This window comes from Myiozetetes cayanensis, unplaced genomic scaffold (assembly GCF_022539395.1).
Source record: "Myiozetetes cayanensis isolate MyiCay16 unplaced genomic scaffold, myiCay2020 scf16, whole genome shotgun sequence".
NCBI lineage: Eukaryota > Metazoa > Chordata > Aves > Passeriformes > Tyrannidae > Myiozetetes > Myiozetetes cayanensis.
In genome coordinates this window covers 12,033,085-12,059,585 of record NW_026087270.1, presented here as the reverse complement: position 1 = coordinate 12,059,585, position 26,501 = coordinate 12,033,085, and the positions used below count along the sequence as shown (strand labels likewise).

Sequence of the window (26,501 nt, the reverse complement as noted above, 5' to 3'; positions counted from 1 at the left end):
TCCTTTCCTTCCCTACACTGCATTACAGCAATTTGACTCTTTTCTTTCCTGCCAGAAGATGAATCCAGGAAGTTATGGAGTGGGAAGGAGCTGATAGAGGCTGAACACAGACCCCACCCCAGGTAAGACCAAATTATGAGCAAGTCAGAGACACCAGGCTCTCCCCACCAGCTTTGAGAGCCCACTCATTGCACCCAAAAACCACTTTGCGAGAGAAATACAAAACATAGCACTTTTAATTGCAGGGAAACTAAAAAAAAAAAAAAAATTACAAAACAATTAATGAACCTCAGGCATAAAATAAATAGGCAGCTTGGTGGCACGACAACATGTGCAGGCCTGGTTTGTAAGGCACCAGCCCCACAGCCCAGCAGGTCCCCAGTGCTGGGGGCACACACAGAGCATGTTAACAAGGATTTACACATGGATGACACTGCCTGGTCACGCCTGGGAGAGCCCAACACGTGTGTTTGGGAGGGTGAAGCCAAACTATTCACACTATGCTGCAATCTTTAAAATTAAAGATTTATTTATATTTATATAAACTCTGGTTAGGAAAAAAATTAAGATTCCTATAGTTCTGATATTCAAAATTTACATATAGAATCTCTGCAATAGTTTCCAAATGTCAACATACGCTGGGAGGAAAGATAAACCTCATAGCAAAAATAAATCTCATAGCAAAAATAAAGAGGAATTTCAGAAACTCTCGTTGGAAGGGACACCCTGTCTTCCATCAGCAGGACTCTTTGGAGAGGGAAAGCTGATTCCTAGAAATAATTTCCTAAATTTGAGCATTTTAAGGCTTTTCCAAGACTCACCTCCTACCAAATTACTATTCTCAGCAAGGTCTGAGTTGCAGATCGTGGGGCCAGGTCGTTATAGCTGTTGATTTTTGGTTCTGCTTGACTGGCCATTAACAAAGGCAACACAAACAAAGCCAGCCCTGACCTTCCTGCACAGCTTAGACACTCCCTCCTCTCCCAGCCATGAGCTGTAAACAGTCCTGGGACTACAACAAATCATTTTTATCATAAATTGTTTGCACAATGGACACTGAGCCTCCAACCTACTTGCTCATGGCAATTTTTACTACTGGATTTATACTGACTCTGGACTGGAAACAGCAAAGAACAAAACCCAACTTTTTCAAAAAGGGATTTTAGGCACTCGTGGGACCAGTTTGGGTCTAGATCAACCCAAACCACCAGACTCTGAGTGCAGAGGAGGAGGCTCAGACAGCAATCTGTTGGTTTTCTCGGAAGAGCGGCCGCTGGTGTGTCATACAGATGTCCTGTAAGATCCTGTACACCTGGTCATGCTGGGGCTCATCAGCCATGGGGAGCATGGGGTTGCTGCTGCAGGTCTTCCCAGCCTCCTCCACCACCTGCTTGACATACAACTGCTCCACCTGTGCAAGAAGAAAAATCACGGAGTAAGTCAAGGAATAAAGGAGCAGTCACAGGAGCTCGTCACAGTGAGGTACTGAGGTGCAAGGACAGGCTGGTGGGTGTCCAAGGACATGCAGAGTGATCCTCTGGTGCAGACACCCAAGGCAGGAGGTGACCAGGTCAGAAAGTTAGGCAGGGAGGTACAGGACCAGTCTCTAACCTTGTAAAGTCCCCTCCAGGACCTCACAGACTTGCTGGGTCTCTCCTTGCCCAAGGAGGGATGCAACACCCTCCCTGTGCCCTCCATGTCATGTCCCTGCTGCTGCAGCCTGGCTGGCCTAAGAGACTCCAGAAAACCCCTGCTCTAAGGCTTTTTGATCCCAGAATTGCTGCAGATCCTCCAGGGAAAGGCTTCTGGGCAGAGCCATGAGGACTGACCCCCTTCATCCCATCCCTTCCCTCACCCTCCTGAAGGTTTCTCAACCCCACTGCTGCCAACCACAGTTGTTCACCACACCTGATGTCTCACCAGCCTAAATCAACCAGTCCAGGGATTTACTTCCCCATTTCCCACAGGAAAGGGAAGAGGTCCTAGTACCAAGAAGCAGGAACAGGAGGAAGAGATGATTTTCTACAGCTGTTTAGAAAAGCTTTTACCATTCAGGAGCTTTGTCTGCAAACAAGATCCACCCAGATCAAGGAATCTGACAAGCAACAGCCCAAGTACCTCTCAGGAGGCTGTGGATAAGCCAACACTCACATCACACCTGCCACCTCACCAACTCAGGCACCCAAATTCCCTGTGGCTCCAGGGTCTGAAGCTCAAGCCCTACTCATGGAGCTCTGCTGCCAAAATTCCCACCTTTTCTGGACCATGCTGACCCTTTTTTACCCCAACCCTCCGTACCTGTACAAGGATGAGCTTACACCTCGGTGGCACAGCATCTGGGAACTCCTCTCCAAAGCACAGCATGACTCTGCTGTCTGGGAAGCGGCCCTGGTTGTTGTAGTACTGCTGCAGCTCTGCAAGGAGAAGGCAACACTTGGAAGCTGCCAGCCTTGGTTACACAGCTCTGGGATCAACCACCCTGTGCTGTGAAAGGAAGCTGTGGGCTCAAGAAAAGCCACTTTCGTTGTGCAAAGCCTCCAACTGGGACAAAACAAGGGACCCAAAACACCAGGTTATTCCTTCCTAGATCTGGTAGCACCACCTACTCATCCTGAGCGCTCAGGGAACACATCAGTGATGGACAGTGATAACTTCAAAGTGCCCCAAGGAAAAAAGGCTCTATCCTTTCAACCCCACCATATGGCCCAAGTGGATCCCCTCACCTGGTGCAGGCTCCAGAAATTCCTTATGTATCGTCCCAAGGCTTTGGGATCCCAGAATTGCTTCACCTTCTCTAGGGAGAAGTTTCTGGGCAGAGACATGGGCACCACCCTCCTCATTCCATACCCTCCTTCCCCCTCCTGAAGGTTTCCTAACCCCATTCCTGCCCACCACGGTTGTTCACCACATCTGCTGGCTGATCAGCTCCAATCAACTAGTCCAGGGATTTATTTCCCACAGGAAAGGGCAGAGGTCCCAATGCCAAGAAGCAAGAACAGAAGGCTCCTACAAACCTCTGAAGAACAAGCTGGTGTCAAATATCTTCATCACCTCATCCCGCTCCAGTTTGTTGGGCCTGTCCTTGTAGGCCACGGTGTTCCCGCTCCAGAAGACCCTGCCCTGGCACAGCCTCTTGATGAAGATGCCCTGCTTGTTGCTGTGCAGCAGGACACCCCTCTCCAGGTGCCCAAAGAGCTTCCTGGTGATCTGCTTCTGGCGGTCGTTCGGGATGGCATCAGCCGAGGGGAACGGGACGTGCTCCAGGGCATCCGGGGCATAGAGCTTCTCCCCATGGCTGGAGGGCTGGCCCAGAGCGATCCTGCAGCCCTCAGAGCACGAGGTGCTGACGTGGCCCACCAGCTTCCCGCTGTAGTAGAAGCTGATCACCATCTGGGAGTAACCTGGAAGGTGACGGGTACAGATATCTCATCAGGAGAAGGCAAACCACGCCTGCTCCTCACTGCAGTGCCCAAACTCTGTGAGGGCAGCAAAGTTTCCTGGGAGTAAGTCTCACTCGACGAAGGGACATCTCCCACAGGGCATTTAGACTGGTACAGTGCTGGTCAGAAGTGAGAGCTCCCAAGATCACAAAATCAGTGGGGTTGGAAGCAACCTCTGGAGATCCCCCAGTTCAATCTCCCTGCCAAGGCAGGGTCACCCAGAGCAGGTGACTCAGGACCACATCCAGGTGGGTTTGGAATGTCTCCAGAGAAGGAGACTCCAAACCTTCCCTGAGCTGCTGTTCCACTGCTCTGCCACCTCCATGGAAAGAAGTTCTTCCTCATCTTGAGGTGGAACTTCTTCTTTAGCTTGTGGCCATAAAACATATGGAACCCCTTCCTCCTGCCTTTGCTCCACACTCTCCTTGCTGTGAGCAGATCCCTCCATGTCAAAGGCATGGCTGATCCCAGCATCCCAACATCCCAGCACAGCACCCACGCCAGGCCACAGAACACCAGGTAGGATGTGTCTCTGCTCAATGTGAAAACCCTGTGGATAATCAAGGGGGATGCAGCACCTCCTAAACCCAGAGCAAAGCCTCCCTCTCAAGGCAAGGAGCAGAGTCAGAGCCACCTTCTGCCACCACACACAGAGGCTGAACCCCAGAGAGGTATCCAGTGTCCAGGTGAGGTGCCTTACCTGAGTGATACTGCTCATAGCCAGAGTATCCATTCATCAGGGGCAACGCTGTGGGCAGAGAAAGCCAAGCTGAACTTATGTGCCCATCTCCCAAACCCCAACACCCTTGTTTTCCCCCACCATCACCCTGGTTTTTGGTCCCAGGCTTCCCAGCTCCCACACAGGAGGTGACAGCAAAAACTCCCAGGAGGATTTCATAATCAGTACTCTACATATTCTTAATAAGAAAGACAAAATGCAGCTGCTGTCTGTTATATATCACTGCACAGGGAGACTTTTCCTGCCCCAGACAATCCTCAGTCCCAAACACCACACACGCCGTCAGCCACTTACCAGGGTTGGGCTGCTGCACCCACCAGTCAGGTATTGGGGGGTTTCTGCAGGTCTCTGGGGAGGGTGAGGGGCTCCTCTTGATGATCCCCAGGTATTCATCCACACAGGAGGGCTGTGGGGGACCAGGTACTGAGGTCAGAGCAGGTTTGATGCCTTGGGCAGAGCTGCCCTCCAGTGAGGCACTTGCAGCACTCAGAGAGGGTCCAAATGGCAATGCCAACAGGATGCCAATGAATTTTTTGGGTTGGAAAGACCAAGTTCGGCATTGTCCAGGTTGTACACTCAAATAACACCCTCAAGAGCTACTGAGAGGTAGCTGGATGTGACATGGCTGAGAAGGGGAACAGAGCTGTGACACAGACTCCATCCCCTAGTGAAGGTCTCGCCCACCCAGACACCCATGAGAAGCAGGAACATCATCACAGCTACATCCTGATGCTGGCTCACATGGATGAGCTGCTGATCCCCAGGGTTTTGCAGATGGAATTTTTGGGAGGCAACGCTTTATCAGCCAACTTGGCCCCTCAGTGCCCCTCCAGCCAAGGTGACCTGCAGCCACAGTGAGGACTTACCTCTTTGATGAGGTCATCGATTGCAGAGGAGCTACAGTCCATCTCCGTGACATCATTCAGGTTGCTCCCACTGCCAACACCTGCTTTGCCTGGAAGGAGAGGCAGGGATGCAGTGAGGACACACACACCCTTCATCTCAACAATGGGCTTTAAAAACCTTTCACCCCATGAAAGTTGTGAAACCAAGAGCCACAGCACAGCAGAACCATGTAACAGCACCTTGGAGAGGCTCACAGCCCCCTCCACAGCTGCTTTTTGGCACCAAAAATTAAGTTTACAACCCACTGTCCCACTGTACAGCGAGCAGCAGCAAGGCAAATCAAAATTCTGGCTAGCTAGAACAGAGCTAGAGCAGAGGAGAGGTTTGGGGGGTTTTTTGAGCACCCCAGAGACTGGGGTTGCTGCTGCTTCTCCTTTTTTCCACCAGCCACCCAGTGCAGTCATGCTGCTGGTGGGAACCTGCAGTGCCATTTGCATAGAGGCAGCACAGCCCCCTGTGTGAACAGGCTGGAGGAGACAGAGATGCTAAAGGCAGATTTCCTGACAGCAAAATAATTATTTTTTTTTTTTTGCAAATTTTAAACTTAAATAAAAAAAGGAAAAAAGCACACACACACCTAACCACAAATAGAGATATACTTAGTGTGACCTGGGCCACACCAGACATCACAGCAGCTCTGCAAAATTGCTGCTCCTCCATCACTGCTGGCAAGAGAGGGATTTATTGCAGCTCCCCACCACCCACACAGGGCAGACATTGGGAGGACAAGGGGTTTGGGCTCACGTACCTCCCCCAAGCAGGGAAGGATGTGGGATTTGCCCCTACAGCATCCTTAGGGGATGGAAGCCTACACAATGCTGCCCTTGTCCCTAAGTAGCTGTTTGGGGGTTAGAAAAACGAGCCTGTCCATCCTGCCACCCTCCTGGCCACCACAGTGACATGGGGACATCTACAAAGCAGGAAAAGTAGAGAAACACGGCCCCAGAGCAGGGTCTGGCCAAGCAGCTCTGCTCAGACACAGGTCAGCAGCACGAGTCCGTGGTTACAGACGGACCCACAACAGGGCTCAGTCCTTCAGTTGGGGCACTCACATTTCTGCTCCTCCTCTGGTACGATCCTGTAGACCTTGTAGGGCTCAGAGATGTCCAACTGGGACCTGTCTGTCACCTCCTCAAAGTCAGGGCTCTTGTTCAAAGCACAACGCAGCCGCGTCTTCCACGTGGCCGGCTCAGCTTTGTCACCTTCTTTGAACTTGCCTTTGAAGACAGCCCAGGCCTAAAGCACAGAACAACAACAGAAAAAAAAAAAAAAAGAGAAAGTAATCCTCAACCTGAGCTCTACAAACCCTCTCGACCCCAGGGAGGAAGGAGCTGGGGCTGCAGAGAACATTTTGCATCTTGCTCTGCCCCCTCCCAGCCATCCCATGGGTATTTGCTGTTTCACTCCTAGACTGCAGACAGAGGCACAGCCCTGACAACCTGGGGGTGGGTATTTGGCTTTAGAGCAACACTACCTGCCCCAAGGATGCAGGAAACTCTTTTAAAACTCGGGTTTTAAAAAAGCAAAGGTCAAGATCATAATATGTAGCTTCATCTCTGCACCAGCTGGGAATCTGAGGAATCATTGCTGAAACTGTTGTTCCTAATACCCCAGTAACACCTCAAATAAAAATCAAAATAAACTTCATTTTCCAGCTCCTAACCAATAAATGAAAGCTGCTTTCCCTTTAAGATCAGAGCATAATTTGTGCTTTTGGTAGGAGAATACATTTTACCCTTGACAGAAGAGATATTTTTTAAATATACATATTTATTTCTTTTCTAGCTCTTTCTGTATCTTCAGATGATTAATTCAGTGCCATCCTCATAACTCAATGCTCCCAAAACAGCTGCTAACCAGCTGTCACTGCCCTGAAAGTAAACTCCCTCACCAGTACAGATATTTGGAAATGGGGCAGAGGGAAGGGGATTCCTGGGGAAGACCTGACCTTTCTGTTTCAGTATGGAATTTTCCCATTTTTCCCCTAAACTGGAAATCCCCCCTGCATCAGTGAAATCCTTCCTTCCCTCCTGCAAAGTCTTTTTAGTTGCTTTTTATAAACCCAGCCTTTTATCAAGAAAAGCTGACAAGTTTAGAGTAGGTCAAAATGAACACTCTGATCTCCTTCTCATGTAAGACTTGGATTCAAATATGATAAAAGCAAACCTAGCGAACCTGTATGAACTGGGTTTTGGTCTAAAAAAGCAGCCCTGGATGGGGCTGTGAGCCTCTCCAAGGTACTGTGGTTCTTGGTACCAGAACTGGTACCAACATCTGAAAGAAAGGAATAAATACCCCCAAAAGAGCCTGGGAGACCAATTGCAGGTTGAAGCACCTCCTGCAAGGTTTAGAGGTGCAAAGCTCAGGCTCATCACGGACACATCCCACCAGCAGGACTCATCAAGGGGACAAAACAGCACCACAGAGACTTCACCAAGAAAAGGCATCAAATATCTGCCCCTACCTTGAAAATAGAAGCATCCACCTCCTGGTTGTAGTCCTGCTTCCCGGCGTGCTTCCAGGGGATGCGGAACATGGATTTCTCCTCGTTCTCCCAGATGAGCCCGGGGTACATCTCGCTGTCGATCTGCTCGATCAGCCACTGCCGGAGCCGCCGGCCGCCGTTCCGGTCACACATCCTGGATGGGAGAGAGGGCCAAGCCCTGTTAGCTCTCCCAGGACCATCCCACCACAGCTGGGGCACAGGGATCCGGCTGCTTTGCCCCGTGCACAGCTGGCAGTGGCACTGCCTGCAGGGACAAGAAGCTTCTGGAATCTCTGAGAGTCCTATGTACCAGTGTCTGCCCATGGCAAAGGGTTGGAACGAAATGATCTTTAAGATCCCTTCCAACCCAAATCATTCCGGGATTCCATTATTCTACAATTCTGTGACTAAAATACTCACCCCTGCTTCTTTCACAACCACAGAAATCAAGGCAATTTCCTCTGAATTGCTACAAAATCTTCCTCCGTCTCTATCAAAGTTCTGCTCACAGAACCAGCTGACTTAGTGCTCTGCTTACTCCTATTTTGCTGGGGGATAAGTCACATAGAAAGTAGATGGATGGGGATTAAAGCACCTGAGCAAGTGACACCAGACAGGACATTCCAGGACAGACACCCATTAGTGATGGGTCTTAGAGCAGTCCCTGGTCTTGGCACAAGGATCTGCCCCAGAGGAGAAGCAGCCCCTCTCACCAGGCACTGCCTATTTGGGGAGCAGGTGCTGACTCCAAGCAGCATCCCAAGTCACCACAGACATGGGGAACATACAACCAACCTCTGGAACAGAGGGACAATGCCAGGATAGAGCAAGGTGAGGCCAAAGCACCCTTGCTGGAGACCTCAGGTCATTTTTAGCCAAAACCACTGGGTGACTTCATGGAAGACCCATGAGAAAGCTTCTCCCACCCAGCCAGAAGGAAAGTTCCAGGCTCAGCACTCCCTGCACCCCCAGTCACCTCCATGCCATGACCTGCAGGAGCTCATGGCCTGGCAGAAGTGACCAGCAGCCCCAGGATCAGCTCTTCAGGCATTTTGAGCTCACAGCCCTCCTGCAAATTTTACAAGATTGCCTCTCCATCATTCATTTGCTATTTACTGCCCCACTGGAAGATTTTGGGGAGAAAACAAGTCTGTTCCTAGAACAACTTAAGGCACAGCAGTTCCTACTTTACCATAGGCTCCCACCAGCTCTGTGCCACCAACTTCTGTCCCTTCTCCACTGCTGCCCAGCAGGACACAATGATGCCCTTGGCCATCCACAGAACACTCTGCTTTTAGAGATTGTGAGAATCAACAGCAACAGCCAAAACACCATCGAGGACACAACTCTGGATCCCAGCTGGATGTTCCAAAGGACATGCCACAGCTCATCCCTGGAGGGATCAGGGTACACACAGCCTCTCCTGGGGGCTCCTGCACCAAGCCTGTCAGCCCCAAAAACTCAAAGATCCTGCTTAAATGGGACTCTAAGTTATCTAATTTTCTAGAAAGCTTCTTCCCATCACTACCAGAGGCAACACACTCGGGACATGGGCAAGGCGCCCTCCCGACCTCCCCACTCGGGGGGACCGGCCGCCAGCAAACCGGGCGGGCAGAGGCAGCCCCGGACCATCCCCCTGCGGTCCAGCACCGCAGCTCCAACCCGCCCATCCCAGGCTGTGCCCCGGGCTAACGGGGGCAGCACCTCCCGCGGCGTTCGTCCCTCATCACCACGGTCCCGAAAACCCCCCCTGTCCTTCCCCGCAGCCGTCGGGGCAGGGGTCGCGGCGGGTCCCTGCCCTCCTACGGACGCTGCCGGTGCCGATACCTGCCCGTTCCCGGTGCCGATCCGTCCCTCCCGTCCCGCTCCCGGTGCCGCACCCGCGCCCCCCGCCGCCCCCGCCTTATATGGGGGGCCGAGGGGGTGGGGCCGACCCCGTCCCCGCCCCCGCCCGGCTCCACCAATGGGAGGCCGCCTCCCCAAACTCCGCGCCGACCAATGGGGAGCCGCCCGGCGGGGCGCGCGCCGCCCGCGCCGCTTTCTCTGCAGCGCGCGGCCTTCCCCGAAATCAGCTGACCCCGAGGGGGCGGGGCCTCGAGCGAGGGGGCGGGGCGTTGTCGGCAGGGGGCGGGGCCGGGGCCGGTGACCCGCCCATGTCCCGGGTCTGTCCCGGGTCTGTCCCGGGTCGGGCCGTGCGCGGTGCTGACCCGAACTGTGCTGAGCTCAGCCTCGCCAAGGTCGGGCCCTCCCCGCCCCACACCAGCCTTCCCTGTCTCGGGTTAATCCACTCCCACTTCCAAACCATTCTCCCCAGTCCCAGACCAGTCTCTTCCCAGTCCCAGGTTGGTCCATGCCCAGTCCCAGATCAGTCCATCCCCAGCCCCAGATCAAGCCATCCTCAGCCCCAGATCAACCTTCCCCATTTCCAGACCAGTCTCCCCCCTCCCAGATCAATCCAGTCCCATACCAGTCTTCCCAGTCCCAGACCAGCCTCCCCAGCCAGTCCCAGATCAGTTTCCCCAGTCCCAGATTGGTCCCTCCCCAGTCACAGACCAATCTCTGCTATCTGCACTTCCAGCTCAGTCCTGCCCCATTACCAGATTGTTCCATCCCCAGTCCCAGATCACTCTCCTCAGTCTCAGATTGGTCCCTCACCTGTTTCCAACCACTCTCCCCAGTTTCCAACTGCTCTCCCCAGTCATAGATCAGTCCATTCCCAGTCCCAGATTGGTCCCTCCCCAGCCCCAGACCAATCTCTCCCATCCCAGATTGGTCCATCCCCCGTTCCAGGTCAGTCTTCTGATTCCAGTTCAGTCCATCCCCTGGCAGATCCTAGTTCACTCCTGGATGAACCCACAGTCCTGGATCAGTCCCTGTCTCCCTGCCCTGGCTATTCCCACTCTTCCCAAGCTGGACTCAGTGCCCTGGCCATGTCCAGCTCCTCCAGCCCAACCTGGCCATGCCCAGCCAGGGCCTCTGGCCATAGCAGCGCATAAAGGACCATCTGCAGCCTGACTTCAGAGGGGGTTTTTTTTGGGATTACCAGATTACACTCAGATTTCTTGGAAGAAAACCATAATTACTCCCATGTGGGTAATACAGAGAAATGGGAAATGTATGGAGCTGCACAGATGGTTTAATAAAAGTAAAGATCCAAGGTGCACAACCTTTCCTGTCATTTCTAATAAAGAACAGTCCTTGTTTTTAAACACCCAAATGATCCTTATCAGATCCCTCCCCATGAGATTCAGGGAGAGCCAAAAACATCTTTTGCAACCAGATACGGTCAGGAGGATTAATTCTCTTTTTTGACAAAAAAAATTTGAGCTTTTTTGCAGGGGGGGTTGTATCACTGTCCCTCACAACACCGATCCTGCCTCCTCATGCCAGATGGACACACCCCTGTAAAAAACTGTTTATTTTGTAAAAGTTCTGGCAAATTCAGGATATTTTAAAGGGTCTTTGTATAATCAAACCTCTCCATCCCCTCTGAAGATCAAAGACCTAGAAACATTGCGATGGAGTGGGGTGACCCCATCACTTCATTTTGGCTCTACCACTTCATAGGCAGCCTGAAAAGGAAAAATCTAAATTCCCTGGAGTGAGGATAAAATAATAACTCCATTAAGATGGGTTTTCAGGTATTTAGTTTAGGCTGGGAGTGTGATGCCCCACAGCCCTGCCCATGGCTGGCAAAAGAAGATGTGGATGCCTAGGGGGAGCAACAGGGCCAGGAATTTCTTGTGAGCTATTTCCCTTTGTGTGAACAAAACCCTGGGAAGCTCATTCATGCTTCAGTGGAGTGATTTTCCTTGTGCCAGAGGCACCAGGCTTCCCGGAAAGCTGATGTGGCACAGGAGAGCTGAGCAGCCAAGTGTGCAGTGAGCTTTGCAATGCAGAAAGGAGGGGAAATCAGCCCAGTTTTAACTGCCCCAGGGCTTGCATTCCAGTTCCCAGAAAGCCTAAAGCCACCACAGGTCCCACTGTGGCCAGAGTGGAAAAATATGTATATTCACCAGGGTCACTCCACAGATTTTGGGGAAATTGGGTTTAGATGCTGTTTGGGCATAGTTGTTGCTATGATGCGAGGCATGGGGAATGCTGCAGTTTACAGGGAGCATCCCTTGTGATACCCCAAATCTGGGGGATTTTTCCAAGTTTTGCTTTGGAGCCACGGTTCCTTGGGGAATGTTTGAATCCTATGGGATGGGCAGTTGTGGGACAGGAAGGACATGGCCATCCAGGCTGGATCAGGGACAGCACAGACAGCACTCTGTGGAGGTTATCACACCTACTGCAGACCCAATCTCTGTTATCACCCATCTCCAATGACTTCCTATTAACACCAGAAACCCACTTTCTTCTCTTTTTTCTTCCTGTGTGCAAGTTCCATTTTTCTGCTTCCTGAAATGATAACAGAGGCTGTAAATCTAATATTGATCCAGTTTGCTCAACCTCCCTTCAGTCTACTCCATCAACAGCATTTATGGGCCTTGATCTCATTAATTGCTTTCCCACACAGAACAAGCTGCAGGCACAAACCATGGCATTACTTACAGCTACGGGAATCCTTTTCTCCACTGGAAAAGGTGGGAAAAGCCTGCATAATTTTTTTTCCCAGAATTCTATACATAATGGCTAAACATTGATCCTCTAAATCTTCTAATTTTGCTGGTGGTTCTCATCAAGAAAATGAGAAACAAGATACATCAGCAGAGCGGTCATGTCATTCCCTCTCTCTATTCCCACTAGGAATACCACAAATCAAGTCCAGGCATCCTCATGGTTTTAATCACTCTCATCTTTATTAGGATTTGGGTGAGTCACCCCTGGTGCTGTTACACTTCAAGTACCCAGAAGTTTTGATTAAGAGAATTCCTAGAAATATTTTTAATGCCTTTTTTCTCAGAAGGAATTTCAGAACAGATATTTTTGAGAAGCCAAACAAGGTATTTGTAGTAAAAGGGCAAAGTGGCATGGAAGGGTTGAAGGTTTCCATGTGGAAGGGCTGAATGGGATGAGACCCCTTCCTTATAGGACAGGTAGGGGGAGTTCTGCCAATGAAAGCCCTGGAAATGAGTTTGGGATGAAAAGCGGGACATAGTCACAGTCTTTTGATATTAAAAAGTGCTGTAGGAGAGGGGCAGCATTAAACTGGTCCATGGGTTAACTGAGTTCAACCAAGCAATTGGCTTCTTTTGCTAACAGGAACATTCAGATCAGGCTCAGGGAAACCCCAAAGCCTCTCTGGCTCTGGGGATGGAAGCAGTGGGACAGGCAGCCTCCAGCACTGCTGGATTTCCCCCTCCCTGTGGGTAGGTTAAGAAAAATGCCAGACAGATGTTTGCCAAGGACAGGCTGGACCAGGAAGTCCAAGAACATCGGGGTGCATCTGCAGCCCCAGGAGCCCCCAGCCTCTCTTCCCATCCCTCTGGGTGCCAGACAAGGCTAAGCAGCACCTCCACACCCAGGATTCATCCCTCCCTCCTCAGGGCAAGCTACATCGGCCCCAGTGTCACTGCAAAGCAGAGGACAAGGTGGCCTTTCTCCATCTCATCCCACCATGGCTTTCCAAGGTCTGCACCACCATTCCCATGCCCTGCCAGAAGAGTGTCCAGGTATCAACATGTCAGAGAGAGGGACAGGGCTGGCTGCTGCGCCTGGGGATGGAAAGTGGCCATGATCCATTGGGAATGGGGGAACAGGACAGAGCAAGACCCTGTCACCAACTAACTGGCTTGCACAGGGGTACACACTGAGCTGGCAGCCAAGAGAGGGGTCTGTGAGTCCTGTCCCTCCAGCTCCAGCCCTGGAGCCCAGGGCCGGTGCTGGCAGCTTTCTGCCCCAGACATGAACCCCCAGAGGTGCTTGGCAAGGAGAAGTGAGTTTTCCAAGTCCAAGTCCCAACGCCTGCCCAAGAGCAGCCAGCTGCTTATCTGTTCATCCATCTGCTGCCGCCGGTGCCACCTGTGTGGCAGGGAGGTGGGTAGGTGGGAGCTGCAGAGCGGAGCCAGGAGCAATCCCTGCTCCCCAGCTGCTGCTCCTTCTGCCCCTGCTTCTGCTGGCCCAGCAAGCGCTGCAGCTCCTCCTGGTCCTGGAATGGGTTCCTGCCATAGTCACGGCGGATCCAGGCACGATACTGTGAGGAAAAAGCCAAAACAGACTGTCAGGGTCACCAGGGGCTGAGACATCCCCAGGTAGGGAGCAGGACTGCAGCAGTAGAAAGCAGCAAGAGCCAAGCAATGCCCGCTGCACCCCAGCCCCCCTCAGCAAGGGCCAGGGGATGCCCAGCCACAACCAGCATGCAGGAAAATCCCAGTTTCACAGGAGCCCACACACATTGTACTGCAGATGCAATAACTCCCCACATCTGAGCGCTCCCCACATCCCCAGCCTGGCACGGATGGGCCTGGAGAGCTGGCAGCATCCTTAGCCTCCCACACTGGCTGCAGCCGGGACAGCAGCTTTATTTACTTCTCCTTGCCAAGAAGCCGCTGCTGTTCCTCGTGTGCCTGAATTCCTGTAAGGAAAGCTTCCCAACTCTTTCTCCCACAGGGGCAAGCTGGACTTGCTGTCACGACCAGCACGGCCAAGTTGGCTCTTGCAAGGTGAGGAAGGTTTGTTGTCAGAGCATCTTCCTCAGCACCGGGAGCCTGTGGGGCACCTCTCCTCCCCTCTCCTCACTGAAGTCAGACTGCTCCGGTGGCAGTTTGGAGCATCCAGGTGGCCAGAGGCCAGCTGGCAGCAGGCTGAGGTCTGGAGGTGGTTGAGAAGCAGGAGATGGTCCACAGAAATGCTTCCCGTTACTGTTGAATGAGAAGGAGCCAGACAGCCCCAGATGGCAGCACCCAAGAGAGTGGGCAAGAATGGGCAGCTCTGCCAGGACCTGCCATGCTGGCTGTCCAGTGCTCACAGGGAACAGACAGGGCTTTGCCTTCTCCCTGAGTAGCTGGGACCAGCTGCTCCAGCAAGAGCTTACTGGGGTGAGTGGTAGAAGTACACCCAACAACACCAAACACCTTAAGAAAAGGATGGAGGGACCTGCAGGTGCAAAGGAGGCAGAGAGAGACTGAGCATCAGAGCATCGGAGCCCTGCAATGGAGTAGCACAGGGACAGGCATGGGGTGCAGCTGGGGGAACCAGAGGGACAGGAAAGTAGCCTCCATGAGCTGCCCAGCCTTGGCACCCCCAGGGCAAGGTGCCCTTGCTATGGCTCCGGCTTCCCAGAGCCACGGAGCTCCCAGCAAAGGTTTGGGAAGCAGGACAGCAGGATTGGTAGCTCAGTCCAGTCCTGCCAGATCTGGATGAATCACTACAGAAGAAAGTCTGAGACTGACCCTGGTGGCATCCCCCTCTCCTACAGTCAGGGAAAGTCAGCTCAGGCAGAGGGGATTTCCACTGGGAATGTCTGGATTTCCCAAATCCACTCCCTCAGACAGTGGGACTCACCGCAGCTGCTACACACTTGCTATCTGCAGGCAGGAAGACCCTGGGAGCCAGACCTGTATTCTGTGCTAGAAAACAACCACTGGGAAGCGAGTCCTGAAGGATTTGGGACAGGATCTGGGGCAAGCAACCATGCCAGCTACTCATGGCAGAAACATCCTTCCCATGCAAACCATCCAGTGGGATGAAGCTCCACAGGAAGTCCAGCCTGGCCATCGAGGCTTGGCACCCACCGAGGCCCAGCACTCAACACCCAGGCTGGGAGCTGACACTCCCCATCCAGTGAGGAGGGAAGGAGCAGGCGGGAGTGGGGGAAGCACCCTGCTGCTGCTGCTCCCAGGGACTTCCTTTGAAAGCCAGAGCAAGAAGTGGTTACAGCCCATTTCCTCCAGCACTGACCACTAACCCACTGCCCTCCTCCTCCTCTCTTCCCGTGCCAGGAGCACCCAGCCCATCTGGGATAGCAGCAGAGGGGAAAAGGCAGCCTGGCCATGGTGTGCCAGCACCACGGGGGAGCAGGTCCATCACCAGGATGCCCATCTCTGCCCTCTCTCACATCCACACTGTCTTCTCTGAGCTCACTGACTTCCTTTTCTAACCTTACCCCTCAGCCTGCTGCTGTTCTTGGTCCCTTCCTTCCTTCTTTATCCATCTAGCCCAGATAAGCACCATTTGCCAGCTTGAAACCACAGCTGCACGCTCAAGACGTCCTTCCTGTAGCAAGGAGCTGGCTGGACAGTCCCAGGGAGCATCTTCCCCATTCCAGCCTCCCAGGGTCCCATCTGAGATGCCTGCAATGAAGGAAACTGAGGCACCAAGGCATGCTCCTCACAGGTGTTAACCAACAAGGGATGAGACTTTTCCCCTTGAACAGCCTGCCCAGCCCTTATCCAGGTCTGCTCCCTACACTGTGCTTCCAAACTGCTGCTTGCTAGAATGACAGCTGGGCTAAATGGGGAAATTAAACCCCTGAGGCTCAGGTCATGATACCTTTGGTCCTGCATCCTAATGATACACATGGAAAACCACTCCAAAGCCACCAACGGGAACAATTTGCGACCTCCCACGGCCAAGGTGAGGCAGCGGCTGCTTGTCATGAAGCACAGCACAGGACCCACACGGCATCGGATCCCAGGGGACACGGTGCCTACAGCATCCACCACCCCGCGGGACCCCTGGCCATCCTCCTCGGCTGACCTGCCTGCCAATCCCTTCCTCTGGCAAAGGGGGGAGCTGGGAGCAGCCGGTCAGGCTGCAGCATCCATCCTGCTCCAAATGCAGCTGTGGGTGAGTAATGCCGGAACCCTCCTCGCTCCCAGCCTTTGCCTCCGCGGCCGTGCTGGCAGCAGTCCGCTTATGAAGGGCCATTCCCTCCCCGTTGCTGCCACCGCGGGGAACACACGGGATTTCAAGGAAAAGGCGCAGCTCTTTCTAAATCCCACGGCTCAGGAAAACACATCCAAGCACCCCCACCCTTGGCTCTGCCTTGGGTATTTCAGGGAAATGCTTGCAAAGCCACTGGCAAAACTTTGAAGTGACGGCAGAGCATCTTCTAAGGAAGAGGGAGGAAACCCTGGTGCCTGTTGAACCCAGTCTGGATTTTGGGGAGCAGGAGGAATAACTTGGATGGAGAGAGGGCAGAACAAACCCCACATCACGGTCTGTGCTGGGACGTGGCCAGAACGTGGGAAGGGCTGGGGAGCGCTGGCCTGGCCAGGGGAAGCCCCGCAGGGAATCTCCAACACCACGGGTGTTTTGTAATCCCTTGGAGCATTTTCCACCCTCATCTGCGGGTATTTTTGCAAGCTGGTGATAACGGGGCAGAGCCACATCCCTCATGTGACAGCGCCCGCCCACTACTGCCAGAACCTAGGGAAGGGAACTTGGTGTTGGGGAAGGGGCTGAACTTCGGGCCAGTGTCACATGCTGGCCCTGTCTCTGTCCTGGGAGGAGAGAAATCGCCCTGAAGGGCTCGACATGGTTGGAGAGACCACCAGGTCCCCTCTGCCATGTGCCATGGGGCCATGGCACAATGCTCATGGCTGGAGTGGATGGATGGGGGGGCTTTGCCTCCAGGGATGGAACCAGGTTTAGGGGTGACCTGGGCTGTGAGGTGCCTTGCCCACATCAAGTTGGGGGTTACTTTTTCCTTCCAGAGGTCCATCTGTGTCCCACGTGCAGTTTGGGACCCCTGTCCCAAACCCCTTGGCTGCAGATCCCAGTGCTGGGTGAAGGAGCAGGGTCCAGTGTGGGAGGCTGGAGGACAGCCTGGTGGGAGCTGTGCTGTTACAGGCCTTTCCCTTTGCTTTTGAGGGCTTTCCGGTTCCAAAGGGCAGCTCTGATCTCTGCTCTCCTGGTTGAACGTGCCGCTGTCACTCCCAGCTGCCGGCAGCCAGCTTGGCTCAGCTACATCATCCCTCCCTTGCACAGGATGGGAATCCAGCCAGCCAGAGCTTTTGCTCTCCTAAAATCTGCTGCTCCACGTCATGCTGGGGAGGAAAGAGGAGATTTCTCCACCCACACTTGCTTCTGCCTGTCCCTTCCCTTAAAAGCAGAGGACTTGCTCTCAGAGGAAGCCCTGCTAGATCCAAGAACACACAGACATCCCGACAGTGCTTGCAAGAGCCTTCCTCCCTCTCCTCTCCCCCTTTCAGCCTCCAGCTCCCACTGCACTGCATTCCCGGGAATCAGCCCAGCTCCTTCCTGAGGCTCCCAGGGGACAAGCTGCTCTGCCATCCCTCCCACTGTGTCCTAACTGAACTCTCGAGAAAATAACTGTGGTTTTAAGGTTTGAAAGAGCCTTAAGTGCACTCACATAAACACTTCTTTTTTTTTTTTTTTTAATTTTCTCTTTTTTTTTTTTTTTTTGCATGCAAACCCCCAAATCCCCAGGTAATAAATAACATCCCCAAAAGCCAGCTGGGGCAAACAGCTGGTCATGCAGAGAGCTGCATGCAAAAGAGGCCTGCTTGGCTGCAAACTCCTCCACCAAATATCTAAGGGGACATCAGGGTGGGACGTACCTCCTGTAGCAGGGTCCTCTCATATTCCTGCAGCTGCTGCTGGAAGCCGGAGTTGGGGCTGACGTAGGGTCTCACAGCCTTGGTGGCAGCCAGGCAGCTCTCCCAGCCCAGCTCTGTCACTGTCATCAGATAAGCCACCAGGATGGTGGTGCTGCGGGAGACGCCAGCCAGGCTGGCACGGGGGAGGGAGCAGCGTTATTCCCACTGCAGGGGTTGGTGTGGGACACCCACGGCTTCCCGTGGGCACCCTGCCTTGCTGGGGTGCCAGCAGGGTTCCCTGGGCATGGATTGGGAAGGGGTAAGGAACTCTCTCCCTCTCTCACCACTGTTGGTGGCTCCAAGCAGGTGGCACCACCTTGTCCCACCACTTTGGATGCTCAGGTTGTCAGCACATGGACCACCCGTCCCTGTGGGTCCAGGGAAACCTTCCCCTGTCACCCTCTCGCTGTTCCTTCTTCTCCTCTCCTCCCTCCCCACCACAAGTAATGTTTGAAGTCGAGGACACCTTTTGGGAGCCCATCCCCACCTCCCAGAGGACTGATGGGGCACGAGGAGGTTCCAGCAGCTCTCACCAATGGACGAGGCAGCCTCCCCCACCAAGCCGGCATTCGTGGATGAACTTGATGCTCTCCTTAAAATGCTGCAGCCTGCAAGGATAGAGGCAGGAGGTGAGCAGGGGAGGGCTGTCCATCCCTGCCAGGCACCAAGACATCCTGGAAACTGCCGTTGTGTCACTCCCAAGGACTTCCCACCACCCTGGGGCCACCAGTGTGGGGTGGGAGCGGAGATCCTTCCTCTGCCAGGTGAAGGCAAAGGGGATGATCTTCATCTGCTGGGAAGAAAATGACCTGGGAGATTTCCCAGGGGATTTCTTGCTTCTTGAGGAATCAAGAAAGGATGGTGGTGCCATCAGAAAAAACTGCTCAGGGAGGACCCCAGGGGGACATCCTCTGGGGAAAGGTGTCATCTTATGCACTCTCCTACATCAGCACTCATCCTGAGCCATCACCTAAACCCTAATTCCCAAATAATGCCAAAAACACTTGCTTCCCTCCAAGGGAAAGATGGAAAGATGTCAGCAGGGAAGAAGGCAGGGAGAAGGGTGTCTCTGGAGGTATTTTGCCTGGAGGTCCCCTTTCCACCCATGCAAGGGCATGGAGAAGTGCCCATGCCATGGAGGTAGGGCTGCCAGCAGCAACGCAGTTGTGTCCAGGGATTGGTGTCTGCATTCCCAAAAACATAACCAGCTACTGCTGGCAAGGCAGAGGGAGCACATTCACCCAAACCAGCAAAACAGGGGTTGGAGCCAGGGCTTTCTGACGGAGACCTGGAACACAGGATAACTAACTCCATGGGCACTGATGGAATAGAGGTGGGTGTTTGTGGGAGGGTTACACAGGCTCCTGTGAGACACATCCCCCCTGCTCATCACTGGATGGGATGCTGGAACTGTTGAGCTTCCAAGATCCCACACTGAGCCAGGCATTCTTCTCCTTGGCACGTGTTTCCAACAAATGCTGCCCATCGCTGCTCACCCTCACAGCCACACTGGGCTCTGGGGCAGTTTTGAGGCAGAAAACCTAATTCTGTGGCATTTGTGCTGCTGGTGGCCTCCCTGACCACGCAGCCCTGGGTTTTCCAGGAGAAGAAGAGGATCTGTTTGGCAGCAGCACCTCTGCTCCGGCGCCGGACTTCCTCTGCCTCCGCGTGACGGGGTGGGCGTGTGCCTGCACAGCCTTCCTGATTTCTCCAAAGCCAGGGCATGAGCTACAGCAGAGTTATTCCCACTGTGCCCCTCCCCAAGGGAGCTGGTTTCCCTGTGGGGACAAGGCAGAACCCTCCAAAATCTCCTCCATCCCTGCTAGCCCATGGAAGGGGGTGCTCTTTGCCTCGCCCTGGAAGCGCTGGGCTCAGCTCCTTCTAAGAAACCAGCCAAGGATGAGTTTATTCAGGAATCACAGGGGGTTCTGCTGCCCAGGAAGACGAGAGATGAGGGAGTATCTGACACTGTGTTCATACTGAAAATATTGAGCCTCTCAGCCCTGGAAGGAGATGTCTGTCTACTGCTTCTCATAATCTTCATCCTCCCCCACTGCAGCAGCATTTTTTAAGGAGGCCTTTCCCTGCTTAAAGCTTGTCCCAGGGCATTTCATCTTGTCCTACTTATCTTCGCAAGCAGGCAGCATCCCCCAGGGCCTGCAGGTGCTGCTCACACAGCTCCAGGCTCTCCAGATCCCAATCCTCCTCTTCAGAACCTTGATAGGACCAACAGGAAGGTCCCTTCCTTGAAAACACATGATTCTGGTGCCTCCAGCCCACTCCATGTGTGCAGCACCCTCTCCCAACCCATCCCACAGGGAGGGCAGTGAGCATTTCAGCCACCCCATCCATCCTCACACACTCCACGGGGTGTTTTCCCCCAGGCAGCCAGCCAGAGGAAAACTCCCCCTGTGCTTTTCCAGCCTTAAAGCGTGGGATCGGGCTCCTGAGCTCCTAAGTCACAAGCATCTCCTCTGCAGGACACAAGTTCACCAGGATTGTGAAATCCAAGGCATAAACTGACATGCAGAAAATAGTTCCTTGAACAAGTCTTCCTTCCGGCAGCCAGCCTTATCTTATTTTTTTTTTCCTTTTTTTTTATTTTTCCTTTTGTAGACATGCCAGAAATGCCAAGAAATGAGCAAAGAGTAAAAAAAAATAACAACCAAAAAACCCAGTTCTTGCTGAGGCAGGGTTTTCTCATAAAGCTTCTCTTTCCGCTCAGCGGGAGCATGAGCAAGCAGAATCCCACCCCCGGGCATGGCTGCTCCCAAGGATGCTGGAAAAACCAGCACCTCCACAAACAGGGCTCACCCTGGTCCCTCTGCATCAAGTTTTGATGCTTTTTAGGATCTGATGTGACAGAAAAATCCCTTGGAGTTGCCCATTTGCTGGTTGAAATGGATGATTTATGGGTGCCCGTTGCCCAAAGCAGCAGCAGAATGGTGCCTCCCCCCAGTACCAGCATCCCACGAAATCCTGGAGCTCCCTTCCAGCACCTCTCTTCAGCTTCATCTCAAAAGCATCACTGCAAGAGTTATAATTATCTGTGTTTTATGTGGTGAAAAACCACGTTTTTTTAATAAACACTTTCTTTATCTTTCCAAAGAAAATAAATCATTGTCTTTCTAACACTCCAATTTTCAACCCTGCACAGTAGAATAATTCTGAAACTTGATGGAAAACTAAAATGCCCTAAAATGCTATTTTCCCCTGGGAATACACTCCAGATTATGTAAAGCTCAGGAATGATACAGAATGTCACAGTATGAATGGACTAAACCTTTCTCCTGCAGCATCTGAACTTCTATTGACTGACAACCAGCAGCACACAATCTGGGAGGCAAAAGGATGGGAAACAACTTACAGGTTTTGACTGGATGAATCTGAGGCCGAGATACACAGATAGGTCATGTCCTGCAATACAAAGATGGTCACAGTAGTGAAACACCTCCAAGAAACATGAAATCCCCCATTCTTTTCTTTTCTCTCCTCCCAGCTGACCCTCAGGGGAGGGGAAAGCTGAAAACCACTTTTGGGTACCATCACCCTGCTCCACTCTGATGGGTGGGTGCATCCATCCCATCCAACAGGCTATTTCTTCCTGTTTCATCCCAGAGGGCAGGCCAGGCTGTGGAGGGCCACTACAATGCTCAGGAGCACCCCAAAACAGAGCCAGCCCCTTCCCAGGGCCGTGAGACCCCCAGGAAGACATGTGTGAACACGTATTGACGAAGCTGCTCTCATCAATGAGTTATTTCCTCCCTGTCCTTTTAATCCACCATAAATCATCTGCTTCATGCTGGTCTAGGTCAGATCACTTTCCTCTCCTTAAAACATCACTTCCTCGATCCTCCCTGTTCTAAGCTAAAATTAGATTCTTTTTCATCTGAGGGGTTGCAGGGTTTTTTTGTCCTTTCTTAGCTGAATGTGTGGAAATCCTGCAGCCAGAGCACCAGGGATTGCCCCATTTCCAGCAGGTCGCAGCTGAAAGGTCCTCCCTGGTTGATGCAGCCCAATCCCATGGACCATCCTCCAGCCCAGGAATCAGAAGGCTGGGAAAAGTGGATTATTTAAGGAGGGAAGGGTCAGAGAGGGGTGGGCATGGGGATAATTCTGTGCTGGAAAGACCCATGTTGCAAAGACTGATGCAAACTTTCCTGTGCACCACCTCTCCATCCCATCCATGGCTCCACGCCATTCCCGGCGCCAACCCGACCTCCCCGCAGCGAGAAGAGCCACCCCAATGGCAAAGCCACTGTGCCAAGCAGCGGAGCAACCAAACCAACCCCAATCCTCCCCCAAAAACCCTGACCCACACACCAATCCAGGATTAACTGCTGGGCTCCCGGCGGCTTCCCCTTCCCCACGGGGCTGGGTGTCCCCATCCCACCTCGGGGAGCCGGGCCACGCATGGGAACGGTGCTGGGGTTTGCGGTTCCCGGCCCGGGGCCGTGATTGACACGTTGCTCAACCCACCATGCCTTTCCGGTTCCCCTTTCCGCACCCCCGCGGCTCTGCTCCGTGTTGTAAGCTCGTTGTAAGCTCCCCGTGTGGTTTGCTCCCCGTCTGGCCGTGCCCCGGGCTCAGCAGCCCCAGCTGCTGCCCCTTCCCCAGCCACCAGCCGTTTCTCTGCCACCTCCTCCTTCCTTCTCGCTCTCCCCCCTCCACGTTACCCAATCCCTCAGCAGGGAAAAGGCTCCAGCTGGGGTTTTGCTGGGGCTCCCTCCCCGCCATGGACCCAAAAGGATGAGGGGTCTTGCCAATCCCCTTTGCTTTTTTCAGCATCCCAGGATTTGGGAGATGGCAGCAGGTCCAACACTGGCGTGAAGAGCCCCCGGCACAAGAAAAATGTGGACCTGTTGGAGTGGGTCCAGAGGAGGCCACGGAGATGCTCTGAGGGCTGGAGCACCTCTGCTCTGGAGACAGGCTGGGAGAGCTGGGGCCGTTCAGCCTGGAGAGGAGAAGGCTCCAGGGAGACCTTAAAGCCCCTTCCAGTGCCTAAAGGGGCTCCAAGAGAGCTGGAGAGGGACTTTGGACAAGGGCCTGAAGAGACAGGACAAGGGAGAACGGCTTCACACTGGAAGAGGGCAGGGTTAGATGGGATATTAGGGAATGATCCTTCCCTGTGAGGGTGGTCAGGCCCTGGCACAGGTTGCCCAGAGAAGCTGTGGCTGCCCCATCCCTGGAAGTGTCCAAGGCCAGGTTGGACAGGGCTTGGAGCAACCTGATCTGGTGGTAGGTGTTCCAGCCCATGGCAGGGGGTGGAACAAGATGCACTTTAAAGTCCTTTCCCACCCAAAGCAGTCCATGATTCTATGATACGATGATCTATAGGATTTTCCCCCTCCCCTCATGGCTGTGCCCACCCTGTTATCCATCTCTGCCCTCCCCACCAGGCATCCAGCACCCCGTGGCCATGCTCCTCACACACCCCTGTGAGCCAAACCCCAAGGGGCTGCTCCCAGTTCGTGGGACCGTCCAGGCAGGATTTGTGCACGAGAGACCTTCCCTGCACCTCTGGCTTCGACCCACGGGCAGCTCCCTCCTGCCTCAGTTTCCCAGCTGACATCCCGGGGGGCCGCAGTGCTGTGGGGTCAGCGGTAAAGGAGGTTCTGGATCCTGGGGGATGTCCCGAGCTCCGCCGCGTGTCCCCCCCCGCCCGCCGGGGCTCCATCCGCGGGGCACCGCCGCCCTCTCGTGGGGACCCCCCGGCAGCGCCGGGCACACGCGGGACCGGCCCCGCAGCGCCGCGGGTCCCACCCGCGCCCCAAAAACACCGAGTGGTGCCTGTGACCCCAAAACACCCCGCTCTCCCCCTCCCCAAAGCGAGCGCCGAGCCCCTTTGGGTGCAACTCATCGGTGCACGGTGCAAAGTGGTGCAAATCCAGCGTTGCTTCTCCCTGCCCTGTCCCACACCAGGAGAAGCCCATGGGTGTACCATCTGCTGCACCTTCCCAGCCCGTGCTCCTCCAGGGTGGTCCCCCAGCACCCCCACTCACCTCCAGCACGGGCTTGGCGCCGTTGTGGACAGAGAGGATGTGGGTCACGCCATTCCTCAGCAGGTTTTCATGGTCCTCGGAATCTGGAAGCAGGAGCCACATGGGAATCACCTGCCCTCCTGGGAGACCTGCTGGACCACGCACCCACCAACAACCCACACCCATCACTCCCAGCCCCCTGACTTCTTCTCATCCCACAAGCTGCACGGAAGGAGACTGGGCACCTCCTTCCAAGCAAAATCCCCCTTGGAAGTGCTGGGTACTCAGCAGGCTCCTAAAGCCACGCCCAAAAACCAGAAATTGTACTGATAACTTGGAAAAGGCTGTGGTGTCCTCGCTGCTGAGGAGGTTTCCAGCCATGCCAAAGACTTCCCGGTGTTCCAGCATGGCTAGTGACAGCAGCTCCCCATGGACATCCCTTTCTTGGGCTAAAGTTACATTGGACACTTGCAATTGAGATAGAGATTTGGGGGTGCTTTGGATCTCTGGAAGACACTGAGGAGCAGACACAGGGAGCCCCCAAGAAGAGGGAATCCTCCAGCCCTGCCAGCTAACCCAGGGATCCCACAGCACTGCAGGGGTGGAGCAGGGAAAGGCACTTACCACGGATATTCCCAAGGTAGAGGCCTGTGACAACCTGGGAGGTGACAAAAAGGAGAGAGAGTTCAGAAAGCACAGGGTGCATCCAACGTGGTGGGAGCATCAAGCTGCACATGTGGTTCCAGCAGGACCACAAAATCTGGCACCAAACTCCTCAGGCCACGACAAACCAAGCAGCTAAACTATGAAGCACCTTAATTAACAACTCAAAACACCAACCCAAAGCCCTCCAGGAGTGCAGAGCTTAGGAAAACTCAGCACAGAAACAGAAGGGACTTGGATGTGCTCCTATAGTTTCAAAGGTTGCATCTGCCAGCTGGGGATAGATGGGCACAGGCTATTTATAACACTTCTCTGGCCAGGATGTTGCAGTAAGAGACACCAAGGCTGCAAATTGGGTCTCCAGCTTGCCTCTGTGGGGTTATGAAGGAGAAAAAGGGGCAGCTCAGGGTATTTATGGGGTGTAAGAACCCACAAGAGTGTTTTTCAGAGGGACAAAAAAGAGAGAGCTGGACTTGCTGGGGCCCATCCGGCAGAAAACCCCTGGTTTGAGAAGTTTTAGGAAAGGTTTTCAGCGGCACTGGGTCACATCCAGTGCAGCTATACCATTCAGCTGAATCCCAGCCTGCTCCTGGGTGCAAACAGCTGGATCCAGCACAACTTGTACAGCACCAGCTGTTATCACTAGAAAGGAGACGCCAAGACCTGCATATTATCATGTCCATGGGATCCTACGAAAGTGTCTGCACCAATAGCCCCTGGCAGCAAGAGCCCAGGATCCCCAAGAGGGTTTGGTAGCACCAGGGGGGGAGCTGTAAAAGCTACTTTGCCAGTCAGGCTGCGTCTGCAGGGGGTGAAACCCAGGTCTAAATCACACCAGAGCCATGCAGAGTTTGCCCTGATTTGATCTTTCTGTTGTTGTCCCAGAGTCTAATTTTAAACTGGGGAATGCACATACCAAGAAGTTATTTCAGGATACCAACAGAAACTGATCCTCTCTGCCAGCCCTGGAGGAACAGGCAGCAGTGAAACCCCACTTCCCACACCGCTGCTGGGCACAGACACATCCTGGGGGTGGTATGGGGGGAATTTCCCTGTAGGGACCCCCCTGTCAGCCCTAATAATGAGAATGCCATGGCTTTAACTCCCAAGGGGTGAGCATTTAACACCAGCTGTCAACTCTCCTGACACCTGCAGACACTTTGCTCCTCACCTCTGATACAAACCTTAGATATAAATCATTATTTGTTTTCTCAATTTCCTTTCTTAAGTACTTGGAGTTTCAAAGGGGAGTGAGAAAGGGACGATGCAAATAGTTGTACTTATGGAATCGTGGTGGCCTGGGAAGAGTATCCACAGGCTGCAGGAGAAGAGGACGTGCTGGCCAGCATCCCACTGCCCCTGGTACCTTGCTCATTCCACTCCCCATGGGCTTTCTGTCCCCAGGATCTGGATTCAGGTGGTTTCTTGGTCTCCAAGGCTACCTGAAAATAAACACCCAAAAATCCCAGACAGGATGGTGAGATCTGACCTCTCCTCTGGTGCGTCCCTCTGCCAAGAGCAGGAGGAAGGGGAACATGTACCAGGAGGGGAACATGCAGAGCCCTGGCAAACTCAGCTCACCTTCAGGCTGCTCCGGCTGGTCCTGCCACTGCACTGGCAAAGGAAACACAGGAGTGGTTGGTGCCGGGCAGGGGAGGGTGAAATAAGGATCCGGGGCCGTGGTGAGGCTCAGATTTCCCTCCCAGGGTCCCTGGAGCTTCCACAGCCTTTTGGGAAGGACAGTCTTGGGAGGCACAACTCCCTGGCCCCAGCAATGCT

General features: G+C 53.7%; 2 protein-coding genes across 2 annotated transcripts; both read right to left on the bottom strand.

The window, feature by feature from the left end:
- Positions 1-218: 218 nt before the first annotated feature.
- On the bottom strand, positions 219-9,439 carry IRF8 (interferon regulatory factor 8). Its single transcript, XM_050311725.1, has 9 exons — positions 9,398-9,439; positions 7,550-7,724; positions 6,138-6,321; positions 5,046-5,134; positions 4,474-4,585; positions 4,141-4,188; positions 3,015-3,401; positions 2,299-2,414; positions 219-1,411 (listed from the first exon to the last, which is right to left on the bottom strand). Exons 2-9 carry the CDS (start codon positions 7,721-7,723, stop codon positions 1,235-1,237), a joined length of 1,287 nt encoding a protein of 428 aa, XP_050167682.1. The 5' UTR covers position 7,724; positions 9,398-9,439; the 3' UTR covers positions 219-1,234.
- Positions 9,440-13,431: 3,992 nt separating this feature from the next.
- Positions 13,432-26,109, bottom strand: LOC126638081 (dual specificity protein phosphatase 22-A-like). Its single transcript, XM_050311736.1, has 7 exons — positions 26,089-26,109; positions 24,684-24,717; positions 24,081-24,163; positions 21,446-21,495; positions 18,612-18,686; positions 18,040-18,211; positions 13,432-13,709 (listed from the first exon to the last, which is right to left on the bottom strand). Exons 1-7 carry the CDS (start codon positions 26,107-26,109, stop codon positions 13,503-13,505), a joined length of 642 nt encoding a protein of 213 aa, XP_050167693.1. The 3' UTR covers positions 13,432-13,502.
- Positions 26,110-26,501: the final 392 nt, after the last annotated feature.

Bases quoted from the DNA above. Each gene is read 5' to 3' on its own strand.
- IRF8 (XM_050311725.1), bottom strand. From the start codon at position 7,723: ATGTGTGACCGGAACGGCGGCCGGCGGCTCCGGCAGTGGCTGATCGAG. The intron at 3,402-4,140 runs GTAAGGCACCTC...GTCACCTTCCAG, and splicing joins CTATGAGCAGTATCACTCAG to GTTACTCCCAGATGGTGATC. The intron at 1,412-2,298 runs GTACGGAGGGTT...CTTCTTGCACAG, and splicing joins GTAAGCTCATCCTTGTACAG to GTGGAGCAGTTGTATGTCAA.
- LOC126638081 (XM_050311736.1), bottom strand. From the start codon at position 26,109: ATGGGGAGTGGAATGAGCAAG. The intron at 24,718-26,088 runs GTACCAGGGGCA...GTCACCTCCCAG, and splicing joins TGGGGAGTGGAATGAGCAAG to GTTGTCACAGGCCTCTACCT. The intron at 21,496-24,080 runs GTGAGTGGGGGT...TTTGTATTGCAG, and splicing joins GCGCCAAGCCCGTGCTGGAG to GACATGACCTATCTGTGTAT.